Source organism: Cynocephalus volans, chromosome 5, assembly GCF_027409185.1.
Source record: "Cynocephalus volans isolate mCynVol1 chromosome 5, mCynVol1.pri, whole genome shotgun sequence".
NCBI classification, from domain to species: domain Eukaryota; kingdom Metazoa; phylum Chordata; class Mammalia; order Dermoptera; family Cynocephalidae; genus Cynocephalus; species Cynocephalus volans.
Window position 1 is genome coordinate 112849477 of NC_084464.1, and position 14513 is coordinate 112863989.

The window sequence follows — 14513 nt, forward strand, 5'->3', positions numbered from 1 at the left end:
AATTTGGGAAGCATGATCTTAAGTAAAAAGAAGTATTATATACAACCAATTAAAGAGAAAAATCACAATTTTGTCTAAAAAGTATTATTAACAACAAAAAGATAAGCCAATTTTAAAATGGGCAAAGTATTTTAATAGACATTTCTCCAAAGAAGATATATAAATGGAATGGCCAAGAAGCATATCACAAACCACTAGGAAAATACAAATCAAAACCACTTCACACCCACTAGAATGGCTACAATTAAATAAATAAATAAATAAATAGGGCTGGCCACTTAGCTCACTTGGTTAGAGTGTGGTGCTGTTAACACCAAGGTCAAGGGCTCAGATGTCCATACCGGCCAGCCACGAGAAAAAAAAAATTTAAATATGGATTTATCATATATCTCAGGTATATACCTGAGAGAGATGAAAATATATGTTCAAACAAAAACATGTTCTGTACACAAATGTTCACAGCAACATTATTCACAATAGCCAAAAAGTGGAAACAACACAAATGTCCATGAACAGATGAATGGATAAACAAAATGTGATATATCCATACAATGGAATATTATTTAGCCATCTAAATGAATAAAACACTGACACCAGCTACAACATGAATGAACCTTAATTACATTATGCTAAGTGAAATAAGCCAGTGACAAAAGGCCACATATTGTATGATTCCAGTCATATGAAATATCCAGAATAAGCAAATCCACAGAAAGTAGATAGTGTTTGCCAGGATCTGGAGGGAGGTGATATTGGGGATTGTCTGCTTAATGGCTATCGGGTTTCCTCTTGGAGTGATAAACATGTTTTGGAACTAGGTAGTGGTGACAGTTGCACAACACTGTGAATGTACTAAAACTCACAAAATTGTACACTTAAAAATGATGAATTTTATGTTATGTGAATATTACCTCAATTAAAAAAACATTATTATTATGCATAAGTAATCCTCGAAAAACAGCAGGTGAAAATATGCCAAAATATTATCAATGCTTATCTTGGAGTGGTCTTATTACAAGTGATTTATATTTTCTTCTTTATGTTTGTATAATTCCTAACTTTCCTTAGTAATAAGAAAATAATAACTTTTATTTTTTAAAAAAGACTTTTGCCTTTTTCCAATAATAAAAGCTATACATACGTTACTTTTTAAATTATCATCTTTTAAAACAGGTAATATACACATAGTTAAATTTTTTTTTCAAATAATACAAAAGAATATACAGTTTTTTTAAAAGTCTTCCTCTCAATCCAGATTTCCTTCCCTGTTAGCAATTTATGAATACTTCCAGTCCTAGTTTTTGCAGACAGAGACTACATCTCATTTGTCCTTATATCCTCATTACCTATGGCACAATACTTGGCTCATGGAAAGAAATCAAATGATAAATAGTAAAGGATGGAAAAATAAATGGAGAGCTAGAGAAATGGAAAATAGATGAAAACAAATAACATACACATGAACAGGAGACAGGCAGATGGAAGATGGATGGAGGAATAGACATACAGATTTACAAATGAATATGTGGACAGATGGATGTTACTGAGAAAAGACTATTACATGACTTAAAGTAATTGTCTTTGCTAACTGATCTAACAGTCCTTTTCAGTGTCTGTACCCCAACCCTTTATACCACTATAGCTGCCTATCATGACTGATCTCTGTTGTCCTTCTTGATAGTTGTTTGGGTAAGAAAACCAAAAAAAGAAATATAATTGGACATAAATATACCAGCTTTAGTAATTTGAGAGAAATGTGAACTATAGATTTTGTTTCAACCCTTTCAACTAGATTATAAATACAGGGACCTCAAATTTGCAGCTAGCACAGTGCTTATTAACACAAGTAGAATTCAGTAAGCTATTACATTAATTATAATTCCTTACATATTGATAAGTAAAACAAATACGATTTCTCTATAAGTGAAGACAGAAAAATGTTTCCATTGTTTTGGTCTAGCACTCAGATTATAAGAAAAATAGTAAGAGAGAAAGCTAAAAACAGTACATGGTAAATAGCAAAAAAAATTTACTTAGTTGTTGGGCTGGCTGATTAGCTGAATTGGTTACAACGCAGCCTTATAACACCAAGATCATGAGTTTGGATTCCTGTACCAGCCAGCCATGGAGAAAGAAAAAAAAAAAAATTGCTTATCGTGGTAAAGAACTAAAAACAACCTAAATACTAACAGGGAATTTATTAACTTTATTAAACCAATGTCCTGCTACGTTCAAGCCGTCAGACACCTGAATTTAGGTCATGCTGAATAAAAGAACAGCAACCCCCAATGAAGACCAAATTGATAACCTAGAAGATTAAATAAAGAAAACCTCCCAGAATGCATAGGGGAAAAGAATTGAAAATTTTGAAAATGAATTTAAGAGACATGGATGATAGAGCCTAAAATGTCAACATTTGTTAATAAGCATACCTGAAGAAGAAAACATGAGAGGCAACAGAGGCAGAAGAGGAAACAATTAAATAAATAACAGGAAATAAAAATTCCCCTAAACCAAAGATAAAAGAAAGGGTCCACACCAAAGGATCCATAAGGAATTGGCAGGATTTGAAAACTGGGGGAATAAGTAGGTAGAGAATGAGTTAGGAGTAAGACTAAAGCCAGTGAATACAACTTTTTAACTTCCGAAGTTCAAATTACATGCAAAGGTTACCTACTCAAATAAGTAAATAATTTGTTAAAGACACAGGACACAGAGCAAGATTAAAAAAAAAAAAAGAGAGACCTGCATCTTCTAGACACACCTTTCGTGAAATTTTAGAATGCACAGATAAAGTAAAAAATCCTGAGATCCCACAGAGGGAAAAAAAAAGTTTCAGGGCTGGCCAGTTAGCTCAGTTGGTTAGAACATGGTGTTGGTAGTAACACCAAGGTCCAGGGTTCGATCCCTATACTGGCCAGCCACTAATAAAAAACAAGTTTCAAATAAAGAAACTTCCTATGAACAACAAGAGATACTAGAAGACAAGAAGCAATAGTTTTAGGTTCTGAGAAAAAAATATTATTATGAATATAAAGTTCTTTTTTTTTTTTTTTTTTGACCGGTAAGGGGATCGCAACCCTCGGCACAGTGTGGTCTGCACTACACTCAGCCAGTGAGAGCACTGGCCATCCCTATATAGGATCGGAACCCGTGGCCTCAGCGCTACCAGCACCACACTCTCCTGAGTGAGCCATGAGGCTGGCCCTGAATATAAAATTCTAAATTCAGCCAAACTACCCATCAAGTATGAGGACAAAACACATTATCAGACATGCAAGAACGCAGAAAATCTACACATTCTATATGAAAAGCTACTTAAAAAGATGTCCTCAACTAACCAAAAAACAAGAATCCAAGAAAAACTACACAAGAGAGAAAAAGAAAAACTATTAGCTGAGTATAACCAGACGACTTGAAAAAAAACAGCAAAATAAATTAAGATCATCCATTAGTCCTTAATACCTGGAACACTTTCAAGCAGCACTTATTTAATATTCAAGATTACATTTCCTTCTCCATGGCTCTCAACATATGAACTCACTCAGCAATAAGTAAATTTCTTTTTTTTTTTTTTTTTGTCGTTTTTTTTTTTTTCGTGACCGGCACTCAGCCAGTGAGTGCACCGGTCAGTCCTGTATAGGATCCGAACCCGCGGCGGGAGCGTCGCCGCGCTGCCAGCGCAGCACTCTACCAAGTGCACCACGGGCTCGGCCCAGCAATAAGTAAATTTCATAATCATATCTTAATGCTGCTGAATGGCTTCCAATGTTCACTTTTTACAATCAACCCATGGACAAAAAGCAATGAATAAACCAGGATGCTATAAAAACTTTACTTTAAAAATCAGGAGATGGAGAAAAAGAGTAGAAAAGATGCATTGCTTCCTTTAACATTCACATAGGGAAGATCAGAGATAATATCTAAGTTGATAAAGAAAAATAAATTTAACGTTTAATTTAAAGCCATAAAAGTATTCACCAGAAAAAAAAATTAAAGTAACAAGAGTAATAAATATGAAGGTTAGGATGGGAAAAGAGAAAACAGGAGGTAGTCAGATTTCACAAAATTATTGTGCTTTTCTAATGCAAAGTCAACAGAAACTGCCTAAAGTTGATAAATAAACAGAATTATATGGATATTATATTTAAAGTTAAGATGGTAAGCAACAGCAAAACTTAAGAGTTAACACTGGTTACCTCTGATGAGTGAAGGGGACTTGGGTACAGACAGTAAGAAGGAAAGCTTTTACTTTCCATTTCATGTACAATTATAGTTGAAGTTTCTTACCATGTCCAACTATTACTTGATAATTTTTAACAGCATAAAAATAAAAATATTTCCAATTTGATACAAGTATACTATAAAAATCAAAAGATTACTGAGAAATCAAAGATAATAGAATTCTAGTTTTGTATGTTACACAGATCAAATTACATAAAATTTTGCAGAAGAAAGGAAGGTCAATTTCTTTTTTTCATTTGCACTAAACACAAAACAATAGGATTTACTCAGTGTTTAAGTCACTCTTAAAATGCAGTTATAATAATTACATTGCAAATGGGAAGGGGAAAGGAAACTAACTTTTTTGAAAAGCACACAACCCCAACACCCTTTGTGCCTCAAACTGCTTGGCACCTTTACAGGTGAGTTTACTTAACAGTCATAATGAAAATAACTTCCCTACAGAAGGATGCAACTAACCTACATGGAAGGCAAAAGTTTCACCTTAATTTTCTAGCAACCATAGACTTTTCTTTCTATCCAAATGTAAATATCTACAAATATCTACAAAACAGTTTGCCATGATTAGCTTTTGGTCTGTGGTCACAGAATAAAACAAAGTTAACTCGCCTACTTTGTAGTCAAATCCATTCCCTAATCATATTCAGTTTAGTAACTGAGATCATTAACCACATAGCCTCATTGAAATAATGTTTTTAGGCTGGCTGATTAGCTCATATGGTTAAAGTGTGGTGCTGATACCAGCAGGGTCAAGGGTTCAGATCCCCAAGCCAGCCAGATGCCAAAAAAAAAAAAAAAGAAAAAAAAAAAAAGAAAAGACAGTTTTTAAATAGAAAATACACAATAGGTTTAAAGCCTCTTAATAATGAGGCTGTGTTTTTCCTTTAGCAGGACTTATTATATCTGAAATTAAAGATATTTTGTAAGGATACCAATTATTTGAGGATTATACAGGTTTTTATTTCTCTTTGATCCATCACTCACTTCTGGATAAGAGCTTAAACCCTCTGTAAAAAAAAAAAAAAAACCACTGCTGCACATTTGTATCCTGAATTACATCCTGTCATCTCTCTTGAGACTCTCTTTTATCCTGCACAGTGCACGTTCAAACAGCTATTACAGGAAGTGTTGGACTATCAGCTATTTATAAATGGACAAAAATCTTTAAATAGCTTTGTGGGCTACCTCTTTACTAAAACACTCTGGTTTTAGAGAATGGTCATGTTTGTTATTCAACATATTAAAATATGCTCTGCAAAAAGGTTTCTTGTCCTTTTCTTTCGGAATCCAAAAGTAATACTAACATTACACAGTCACAACATTACAAGATAACGAACATGTTGATATTTAAAATCACATTAGAGTTTTTAAAGATCCAAATACTCTTACTCCACTAGTTTACACCAAGAAAACTTCAAATTGTAAGACACTGCCTTAAAATTTTCTATATTCATGTCCAACACTCACCAAAGTAAAAATACTTAACTCATTAACATTAACATCCATTGCATTTTAAAAATCTTTCCATAGATCTACTTTTTCCTATTTAAAACTCAGGGACATGCCTTTCCCATGCTGCTAAAACAGTAGCATGGTTGGATCCCCATACTAGCCAACCGCCAAAAAATGAAATAAAATAAAATAATAGCATGGGAACGTCACTTGCATTTCCTATAGCAAATGAATGATTTTTACCTCATTTTTATGTATTACTATTTTTAAAGCCTTAAATTTCTTTTCATTTTATTCTTAGCCACTCCTCCTTTCCCCAATCTTTAGAGAGTCATATCTTGTATATCACCATATTAGCAAATCATTTCAAGCCATTATTTCCAAAGGTAAACAGCTTCTAGGAAATTAACTTACAGATATATTAATAAGCACAAAATACTGTATTTACCAGAATATTCATTTCAGTGTTAATACTAGGAAAACACTGGAGAGCCTAAATGTCCATAAAGCAGAATGGTTAAATAAATTATGTTAGTGGATACAATGTAATACATGAAACTATTAAGAGGAACAAGGCATATCTGTAGATATGTAATTATCTTCAAGGTATATTCAAGGTTAAAAATAGAAGTGTACAGTACACTAGCCTTTGTCATACTTAATGACATATTTCGCACACACACACACCCCAAAAGAAAATCACTGTGAAGGACAACCAAGAATGGTTGGTTGCCTGTAGAAAGGAAAAAGGGTGGGAAAGGGAAGATTTAGGTTACATTGTGTATCTTTATGAACATGCACTTACTACTCAACTAAACACACGCACTTTTTCTTACAATACTTTTTTGAAAAAGTCATCAAATATCCTTGATCCACTTCACAAATTGATAGTTCTTCAGTTCAAGTATTGGTTTGCTTTACCAAGCTATTTCAGCCTCAAAATTTGTAAAAGCAAAATTTAAAAATGGGATTATATCAAACTAAAAAGCTTCTGAACAGCAAAAGAAACAATTAACAGAGTTAAAAGACAACCAACAGTGGGAGAAAATATTTGCAAAACATACTTCTGACAAAGGATTAATATCCAGAATATACAAGGAACTCAAACAACTTTACAAGAAGAAAACAAGCAACCCAATTAAAAAATGGGCAAAAGAGCTAAGTAGGCATTTCTCAAAGGAAGATATACGAATGGCCAACAGACATATGAAAAAATGCTCAACATCACTCAGCATTCAGGAAATGCAAATCAAAACCACACTGAGATACCATCTCACCCCAGTTAAGATGGCTAAAATCCAAAAGACTCTGAACGATAAATGCTGGCGAGGCTGCAGAGGAAAAGGAACTCTCATACATTGTTGGTGGGACTGCAAAATGGTGCAGCCTCTATGGAAAATGGTATGGAGGTTCCTCAAACAATTGCAGATAGACCTACCATATGACTCAGCTATCCCACTGCTGGGAATATACCCAGAGGAATGGAAATCATCAAGTCAAAGGTATACCTGTTCCCCCATGTTCATTGCAGCACTCTTTACAATAGCCAAGAGTTGGAACCAGCCCAAATGTCCATCATCAGATGAGTGGATACGGAAAATGTGGTATATCTACACAATGGGATATCACTCTGCTATTAAAAAAAAAAAAAAAAAAGAATGAAATACTGCCATTTGCAATGATATGGATGAACCTAGAGAGAATGATATTAAGTGAAACAAGTCCAGCACAGAAAGAGAAATATCACATGTTCTCACTTAGTTGTGGGAGCTAAAATAAATAAATACACGAAAAAACCGGGGGGTGGAGAGGGAAGAAGACATAACAATTACAATTCCTTGAAGTTAATACAAGTGAACAGAAAGGACATCGTTGGGGGAGGGGGGAGGTCTAGGTAATTGGCCACAATAATCAACCACATTGTATATTGACAAAATAAAATTTGGAAGAAAAAAAAATAAAAAAGCTGGCCTCGGAGAAAAACACTTAATACTTCAAAAATTTACCTATTTTCCCTATGAATACCTACTAAAAGAAAGGTATCAACTCTTGAAAAACAGCACATTTCTTAGAAAAAATTCACTAGGCCTACTTAGTGCTACAGAAACATTTATATCTAACCACCTATCTCACGTAACATCACCATATTTCAGGCTTGCATAACAATCACTGAAAATACTGCTAAGAAAAGTAAATAAACATTTTAAAAAGGGATTTTGATCTGCTTTTAAGATCAGTGAAGCATGTTTACCAATTTAGGGCATTTTTTTAAAATTCAATGTAATTTTGAGTGTGTATTATATGTCCAACCCTGTACAAGGCACTGCAGATAGAATGATGATGACCCTTTGCAGCTAATAGTTTATGGGACATATTAATACCACTTACAGTGATATTACATATGTAAGAAGAAAGAGGGGTTGAAGCACCACTAAGGAGTATACTGAATAAGAGAAGGCTTCTAGGAGGAAAGCTATTTGAGTTAGGTATTGAAATATGAGCAGGAATTTGCCAGATTTGTGAGGGTAAGAGAGAGGGGGTAGGAGGAATGGTAGGTCAACATCATCCTAGGTTGAATGTAGAATAAAGAAAATGAAACATGAAAGGACTTGGTAAGTCCTAGAAAATATGAGCAGCTCAATGCTCCAGAAGTATATGGCTTGAATGAATTGTAAAAGAGGAAATTGGTGACAGGTGTGAAGACTGTAGATCTCAAGATCTGAATGCAAATAACATGACATGCCAAACTAAAGAATTAAGATCGGATCTGATCTTACAAGCCAGACAACGTAGTTTTCCAAAAGAGATATGACATGATTGTTTGTATTTTGTAAGAAAATGACACTGGCAGCGACTTGGATCTTGGACTATAGTGAAGAAAGACTAATGGTAGACCAATTTGGCTACTGTACAAATCAGAGATAATAACCAAAAGTAGTGAGAGAGAGGATGAAGAGAAACCAGATGAAGAGAAGCAGCTACATGTGGTAGAATCTGCAGACCTGCACTCCTTTTTTAAAATGTCTCTTATATGTGATATTTTCCCTCTTCTATATTTCTTGGTATAGATCTATATCTTGCATGGAAAAAGCTTATACAGTAAGATTATCAAGATTAGAGGCAACATGGCCTTTTTTGGTTTTCCTCCCATGGCCTTTTTTGTTTTTCCTCCCATGATATTAGGAATGAAAAGATCTGGATTACAGGCTTTATCTTTGCTGTGAGACTATGCGCATGACAGTCTCAAAGCTCTGGGTTTCTCACTGGGTAAAAAAAAGGAAGTAAAACTAGATGATATAAAACTCTTGAAAGTTCTAACATGCATCTTTAATCTTCTGGAGGTCTCCAATAAAAACATAAACACATCTTCTATTAAACGACACCAGTTGTGAAAACCTATCAGAAACAGGCAGATAATATTGTACCTGTAACTATCATTTACATACATGTATCTACATGTACTTACTACATTTGTGAAGGATTTCATGATACACATTAAGATACGTCACCAACTACCCATCTGAAACCCTAAGACAAAACTGAAACTCTGTAAGATGTCTCTGTCAGCCATTTCACTTTCAATTACTAGGTATATTTCAAAAACACATATCCAAGAAGGAGCATTCTATTATTCAAGTGATTCAAGAGATTAAATAAATGTCTGCAAAGTTAAATGGTAGTACTGCTGGATACAAGTTTTCAGACATAATATTATTCTATGAAATCATGTTTGTCTGAATCTCTTATTCACAGAAGAACTTTTTAACAATATTCCTTCATCAGTCAAAATAAAAAGTTCCCAAATGGAGAGAGATGGTCCTGAGATTTGTAACCATAAATTGTGTGAGACTTACTAATGAAGAAAAACTATTTTACAAATTTTTCTTCAGACTAAAAAGTTGAGATAATCTGAACTTGTTTCTCCTCAAGGATAACTTTTTTAAGCCTGATTTAAAGAAAAAAAAAAAGATAGGTGAATCAAAAGACTTCCTTCAAAACAAAAAGGTGAACAAATATCTTTATTAACGATGAAACACTCAGATGTAGATCTTGTATTTCCAGCCTGATATAAATTTATGTAGCATAATGAACACAGCCTAAATTAAAGTCATATTTCAAAGGAAATAACATTCTAAGGTTTTGTAAATTGTAGTATTAAACCATAAGCAGAGGCTTTTCTAATGATATTCTATGTTGTTATTTCTTCCAATGTTCCTTCTAAAGACCTGAAAAAAATTTTGGTTATATACTATATTTATATACACCAGAATAATTTCTCTTTAATGTACCCATGTGATTTCTCTCTTGCTCCCTAAAACAGCATTATACATTTTTCTGAGTGAACCAAAATAAAATCTGTAAAGACCTAAACTGTGATTTACCGTGATCAATGTAAAATCCTTTACCATGCAAATCTGCATCAGTTTAGAACCGTCACCAAAAACTTTTTGTTCTTTCAAATCGCAGGCATCAATGAATATAGAACTAATCCCACTACCAACCCACAAGAGATGTAAGCCACAAATCTCAACCAGACCATTGGTCCAAAAAAAAAAAAACCTTTATTATGGTTTTTCTTATACGTAATATAGTAATCTAAACTAATACTTTCAGATCCTAAAAGTTCAAAGAGTATTATATTTTGAAGACAGCAAAGCTGATCTTATTCTACTTAAAGAAGCTTTATTAATTCTAATTAACAAATTTCACTCAGGAAGAAAGTGTATTCGAATGAAGAACTTTATTAGAGGGGAAACTATTTAAAGAGAACAAATAGAAGCAGGAATTATCTGGTTTTTGTTGTAAGCCCATACTATTCAAACACAATTCAGAAGCAGAATTTTTAGCTTTTCTCAAAAGTTGCCTGCTAAAGCAAAGCTTTTCTTAACAACAAAAAATTTAAATACACTTTAAAATTCTAGATAAAGTATATTACAAAGTTAGCATGAGAAGTATGGCGGGGTGGGGGGCGGGGGGGGGCACACCTCAGATTCATTGTGTAAGGACAAGGTCCAAATAGGAAAACTCCTTGTGCTTTCCTCAAATATATCTGATAAGATTCCCACAGGAACACCAGCATAACAGGAAGAGTGGTTTTTGTTTTCCAAAAACAAAATACAATTATAATACCTCACATTCCATGATATGCATTCAAGGATACCTGGTAATTAACTAAAAGGATTATGAGAAACAGCTGAATACCATGGGGCTTGTTCAGTTATTACAAAAGAAAAAAATTACCTGCAATAATCCTTTACACTTGGCTAGTACTTTATAATTTTCACGGTACTTTGTGATAAAACAGTTTATAAAGTTGTGTTTTGTTGTTCCTTTTATGCAATTAGCACGCGCGCGCGCACACACACACCCCCTACCTACTTTGGCCCTAGAGTTCATAAACCAGCCATATCGAATTACAACAGAGTTGTGCAGAAAGATAAGCAGTACTTCAAATCTTACTAATGTCATTGTGGCTCATAATCAGTTTATTCAGAAATGTTCCGTTACAATCCTAAAAACTCTCTTCCACGTACGTAGTTTGACGTCTTCAGCGGGACAGGCAGATCTTCCTGGGCTCCCTAACCCTGGGGGAGGAGAACTCCTGCCAGGATGCGACCAGAGGTGACGTTTGCTTTAAACTTCCCCTTTGCAGGCATGGAGCTGGTTCCACCTGTCCTACTGTAAGAGCTCGTCTGCCCTACAGGACGAAGGATGGGAGTGCTCGATATATTACCCAGCCTGTCTTCTCCTAAGAGAACAATCTGTACAGGCTTCCCAAGGGATTCCCTCAACTCCCAGGAAATCAAAGATTCAGCCTCAGCTGTGTCACTCCGTACTCCGTTCTTGATAATCTAGGTCCTCGATAAGCCCCAGCACGCAGTGATTTGGCAGAGGATGGAGTGGAGGACCTAAGAATAGCCAAGATCCCCGGGGACTGGGGGTGCGATAGGGAGTAAGTACCGGAGAACCGAGCGAACTCTGAAGTTATCGCTTGCAAAATGCAGTTATTGTCAGGAGCTCCCACCTTGAAAGGGGAAGGTACGGAATTCAGAACACGAAATTGCGAGATCGGGAGAAAGAGAGGACGGGTGGAGAAGTCGCCAGATATACAACAGGGACGGAAGGGACTGCGCTGAGGGGCCAACGAGCTGGCTGGCCCCAGGGACAGAGGTGCCCAGCGGAGAAACCGGGCGCTCGTCCGCCCAACGGGCTCCCGGATGAGATTTCAAACCGCCGCCCCCGGGAGGAGCTCTGCCGATTGGAAGTTCCACAACGACCGTCACTAGCCCAGGGTCGGAGCGGTAACTCCTCGGCTGAGCTCTTCGACCAGCCCTGCGCGTACCCCCAAGAGACCAGACCCCACCAACTCCACCTCCCACGGAGGTCCCCAACTCGAGTGGCGCCGCCGGCTCCACGCACGCTGAGGGCGCCCTCCAGGATGGGACCGACGCCCCCGACTGGGCTGCGCAGCGGGAGTTCGAGGGGCGCGACGGGGCCGCGCGGGAGGCGGGCAAGACAGACGTCCCTCAAAGTCCGCCTCGGGACGTGGCCCTACGACTACCCCCGCCTCGCCCCTCCGGCATGGCCCGACTGGACTCCGACCCACCCATCCCGCCCGGTCGCGGGTAGAGCGAGGACCCGAGCGAGCCTACTCCCCCCGCCCCTGCTCTTACCCATCTTTCCGCCTCGCCTTGTAGACGTGCCCGTAGGTGCCGCGTCCCACTTTGCACCCTTCGTACTCAAACAAATCCTCCACCCGCTCCCGCTCCGCCGCCAGCTTCGCCTTGAAATCATAATCCATTGTCTGCTTCCCCCATAGAGGCACCGGGACACGGGGGCCGCCGCCGCTCAGTCCCTCCTCCTCCTCCCCCCGCGACCGCCGCTCCACTTCTCCAACAGCCGCCTCTCGGGCGCGCGCGCGCGCGCGCGACGCCCGCCGCCCCGCGGTCCGCCTTCAGCAAGAGACTCCTCGGCGGCCGCGACAGCCACCTCCTCCTCCTCCTCCGCGGCGGCGGCTCCCGCAGGCACCCCGAGTCCCGCCTCCCCCCTTCATTTCCTTGTTTTGGAACCTGGTGGGCCGCGCCGCTGCTTCCTCGAGCTCATTAACGAACCAGCCCGCCCGCCTCAAGGTCGCGAGGCTCCTGGGAAATGTAGTCCCGAAGGCCTCAAGCGCCGTGGGCGCTTCCCCAGCGTAAGAAATACAGCTCCCAGGTTACCTTGGGCCGCCAAAGCCTCGCCCGCACAGGGCATGCAAGCCTGCGCACTGGGGCCGCCCCTCCCCCTCAGGTAGCACTGGACTCCGGTTCCTGTGAGGGTAGAAAGCTCGAAGTTATAGTGTGCTTTCTGACATTCTGTGAGAGCTGGTGGAAAGAAGGCCTTTGTTCTGGTAGGAAGGAGGTACTTCAGCTATAACAACCCACGGGCGAGGAGGAGAGTGGAAAGTATTTGACAAGACCCTCGCCGGGCAGTTTTCTCCAGTGGCTCGAGGCGAAGACTGGTTGGGACAGTTGTACTGCGGTTTTTGTTTGTTTTCTACGGCAATTGGGCCAGCTATTGCCCCGCCCCTCGTCCAGCCGCTCATTGGCGGAGACCAGAGAGTGACGTCCTCGTTGGTGCGTGGGTATCCCCAGGCTTGGCTCCCTTCCTCTCTTGATTGGTAATTCGATGTGCTCGGTTCTTCCTGATAGGTCAATCTTTTTTCTTTACGATGCAAAACCCGCATTTCAAAAGCTGAACATTCAGCGGTTTTCTAGTTCTAGCATTGGTCTTGTAACATGTAACTTCTGAACCCCAGCAGCCAATCATCCTTTTCTTAGCGCTCTAGTCGGTTTTCGCCTAGCATCTGTGGTTCGCGTAGCCAAGCTTTGGCCATCTAAGTACAGTTAAAGTGCCTGGATGATGCAACGTTTTAAAAACAATCATTTCCGTTGGATTATGAAGGATTTTTTACGGTCTGTGCATTCTGGTGAGGTGCTTCTAGATTGCTTAGAAAAGTCCCTTTGATCGGGGTTAAATTGGTTTATTTCTTTATGGTGTCGGGGCTCAGGGCACACTACCCCAAAATATGACTGCAGGAGACCAGAATATAACACCCTAAAATGTACCACTCTAATATGTTGATTACTTTGAACTAAAAGAAATTGAAAACCAGCCAATTCGGGAAAAGCACTTCACCTCTCTCTCTACTGCCTAAAATAAACTATAAAACTACCCTTTTGTAAAGAAATTTACATCTGTAGTCAACTTTTATCACCTGATAGGCTTTTTTCTCCTTTTGCTGACATGTTACATTAGTGTGGCACATTTGTTACAATTATGAATAAATGTTGGTATTAATTTTACATTAGGGTTCCCGCTTTGTATTATACAGTTCTATGGGTTTTGCCAAAGGCATAATGTCATGTATTCATCATTATCATACTGAATGTCATGTATCATACTGAATATTTGCTGTCCTAAAAATTCTTTCTGTTCCAACTAATAATCCCTTCCTCCTCATCTTCTGAAAACCTGGCAACCGCTGATTTTTCTTTTTCCCATTATCTCAAACACTTGTTATTTCTTTGTGTTGGAAGCATTCAAAAATCCTCTCTTCTAGCTGATTGAAACTATACAATAAATTGTTGATTATAGTTACCCTACAGTGCTATAGATATTTTTCCTTCTATCTAGGTATACTTTTGTATCCCTTAACCCTGAGAGACTTTATCTGCATAATAAGGCAACCATTATTCAACTTACATTTCCTCTCCTTACCCTCCCTTAATTTGTCTACACCACCCCCTAGAAATCCCAAGCCCCAATTCCTTTCAGTG

The 14513-nt window shown here is 38.3% G+C and overlaps 1 protein-coding gene across 4 annotated transcripts in view; it reads right to left on the bottom strand.

Annotated features, from left to right (window-relative positions):
- CDK19 (cyclin dependent kinase 19) overlaps positions 1 to 12846 on the bottom strand; it is a 166641-nt gene extending 153795 nt beyond the window's left edge. For 2 of the 4 annotated variants that reach the window (XM_063097208.1, XM_063097209.1), the window contains exon 1: positions 12372 to 12698. In XM_063097208.1, the coding sequence (XP_062953278.1) occupies positions 12372 to 12499 (128 nt within the window). In that variant the 5' untranslated portion in view covers positions 12500 to 12698. Of the gene's footprint in view, positions 1 to 12371; positions 12699 to 12767 lie in introns of those variants that run through there. The other 2 variants (XM_063097211.1, XM_063097210.1) reach the window with 2 other exon arrangements.
- Between the last annotated feature and the right edge of the window lie 1667 nt (positions 12847 to 14513).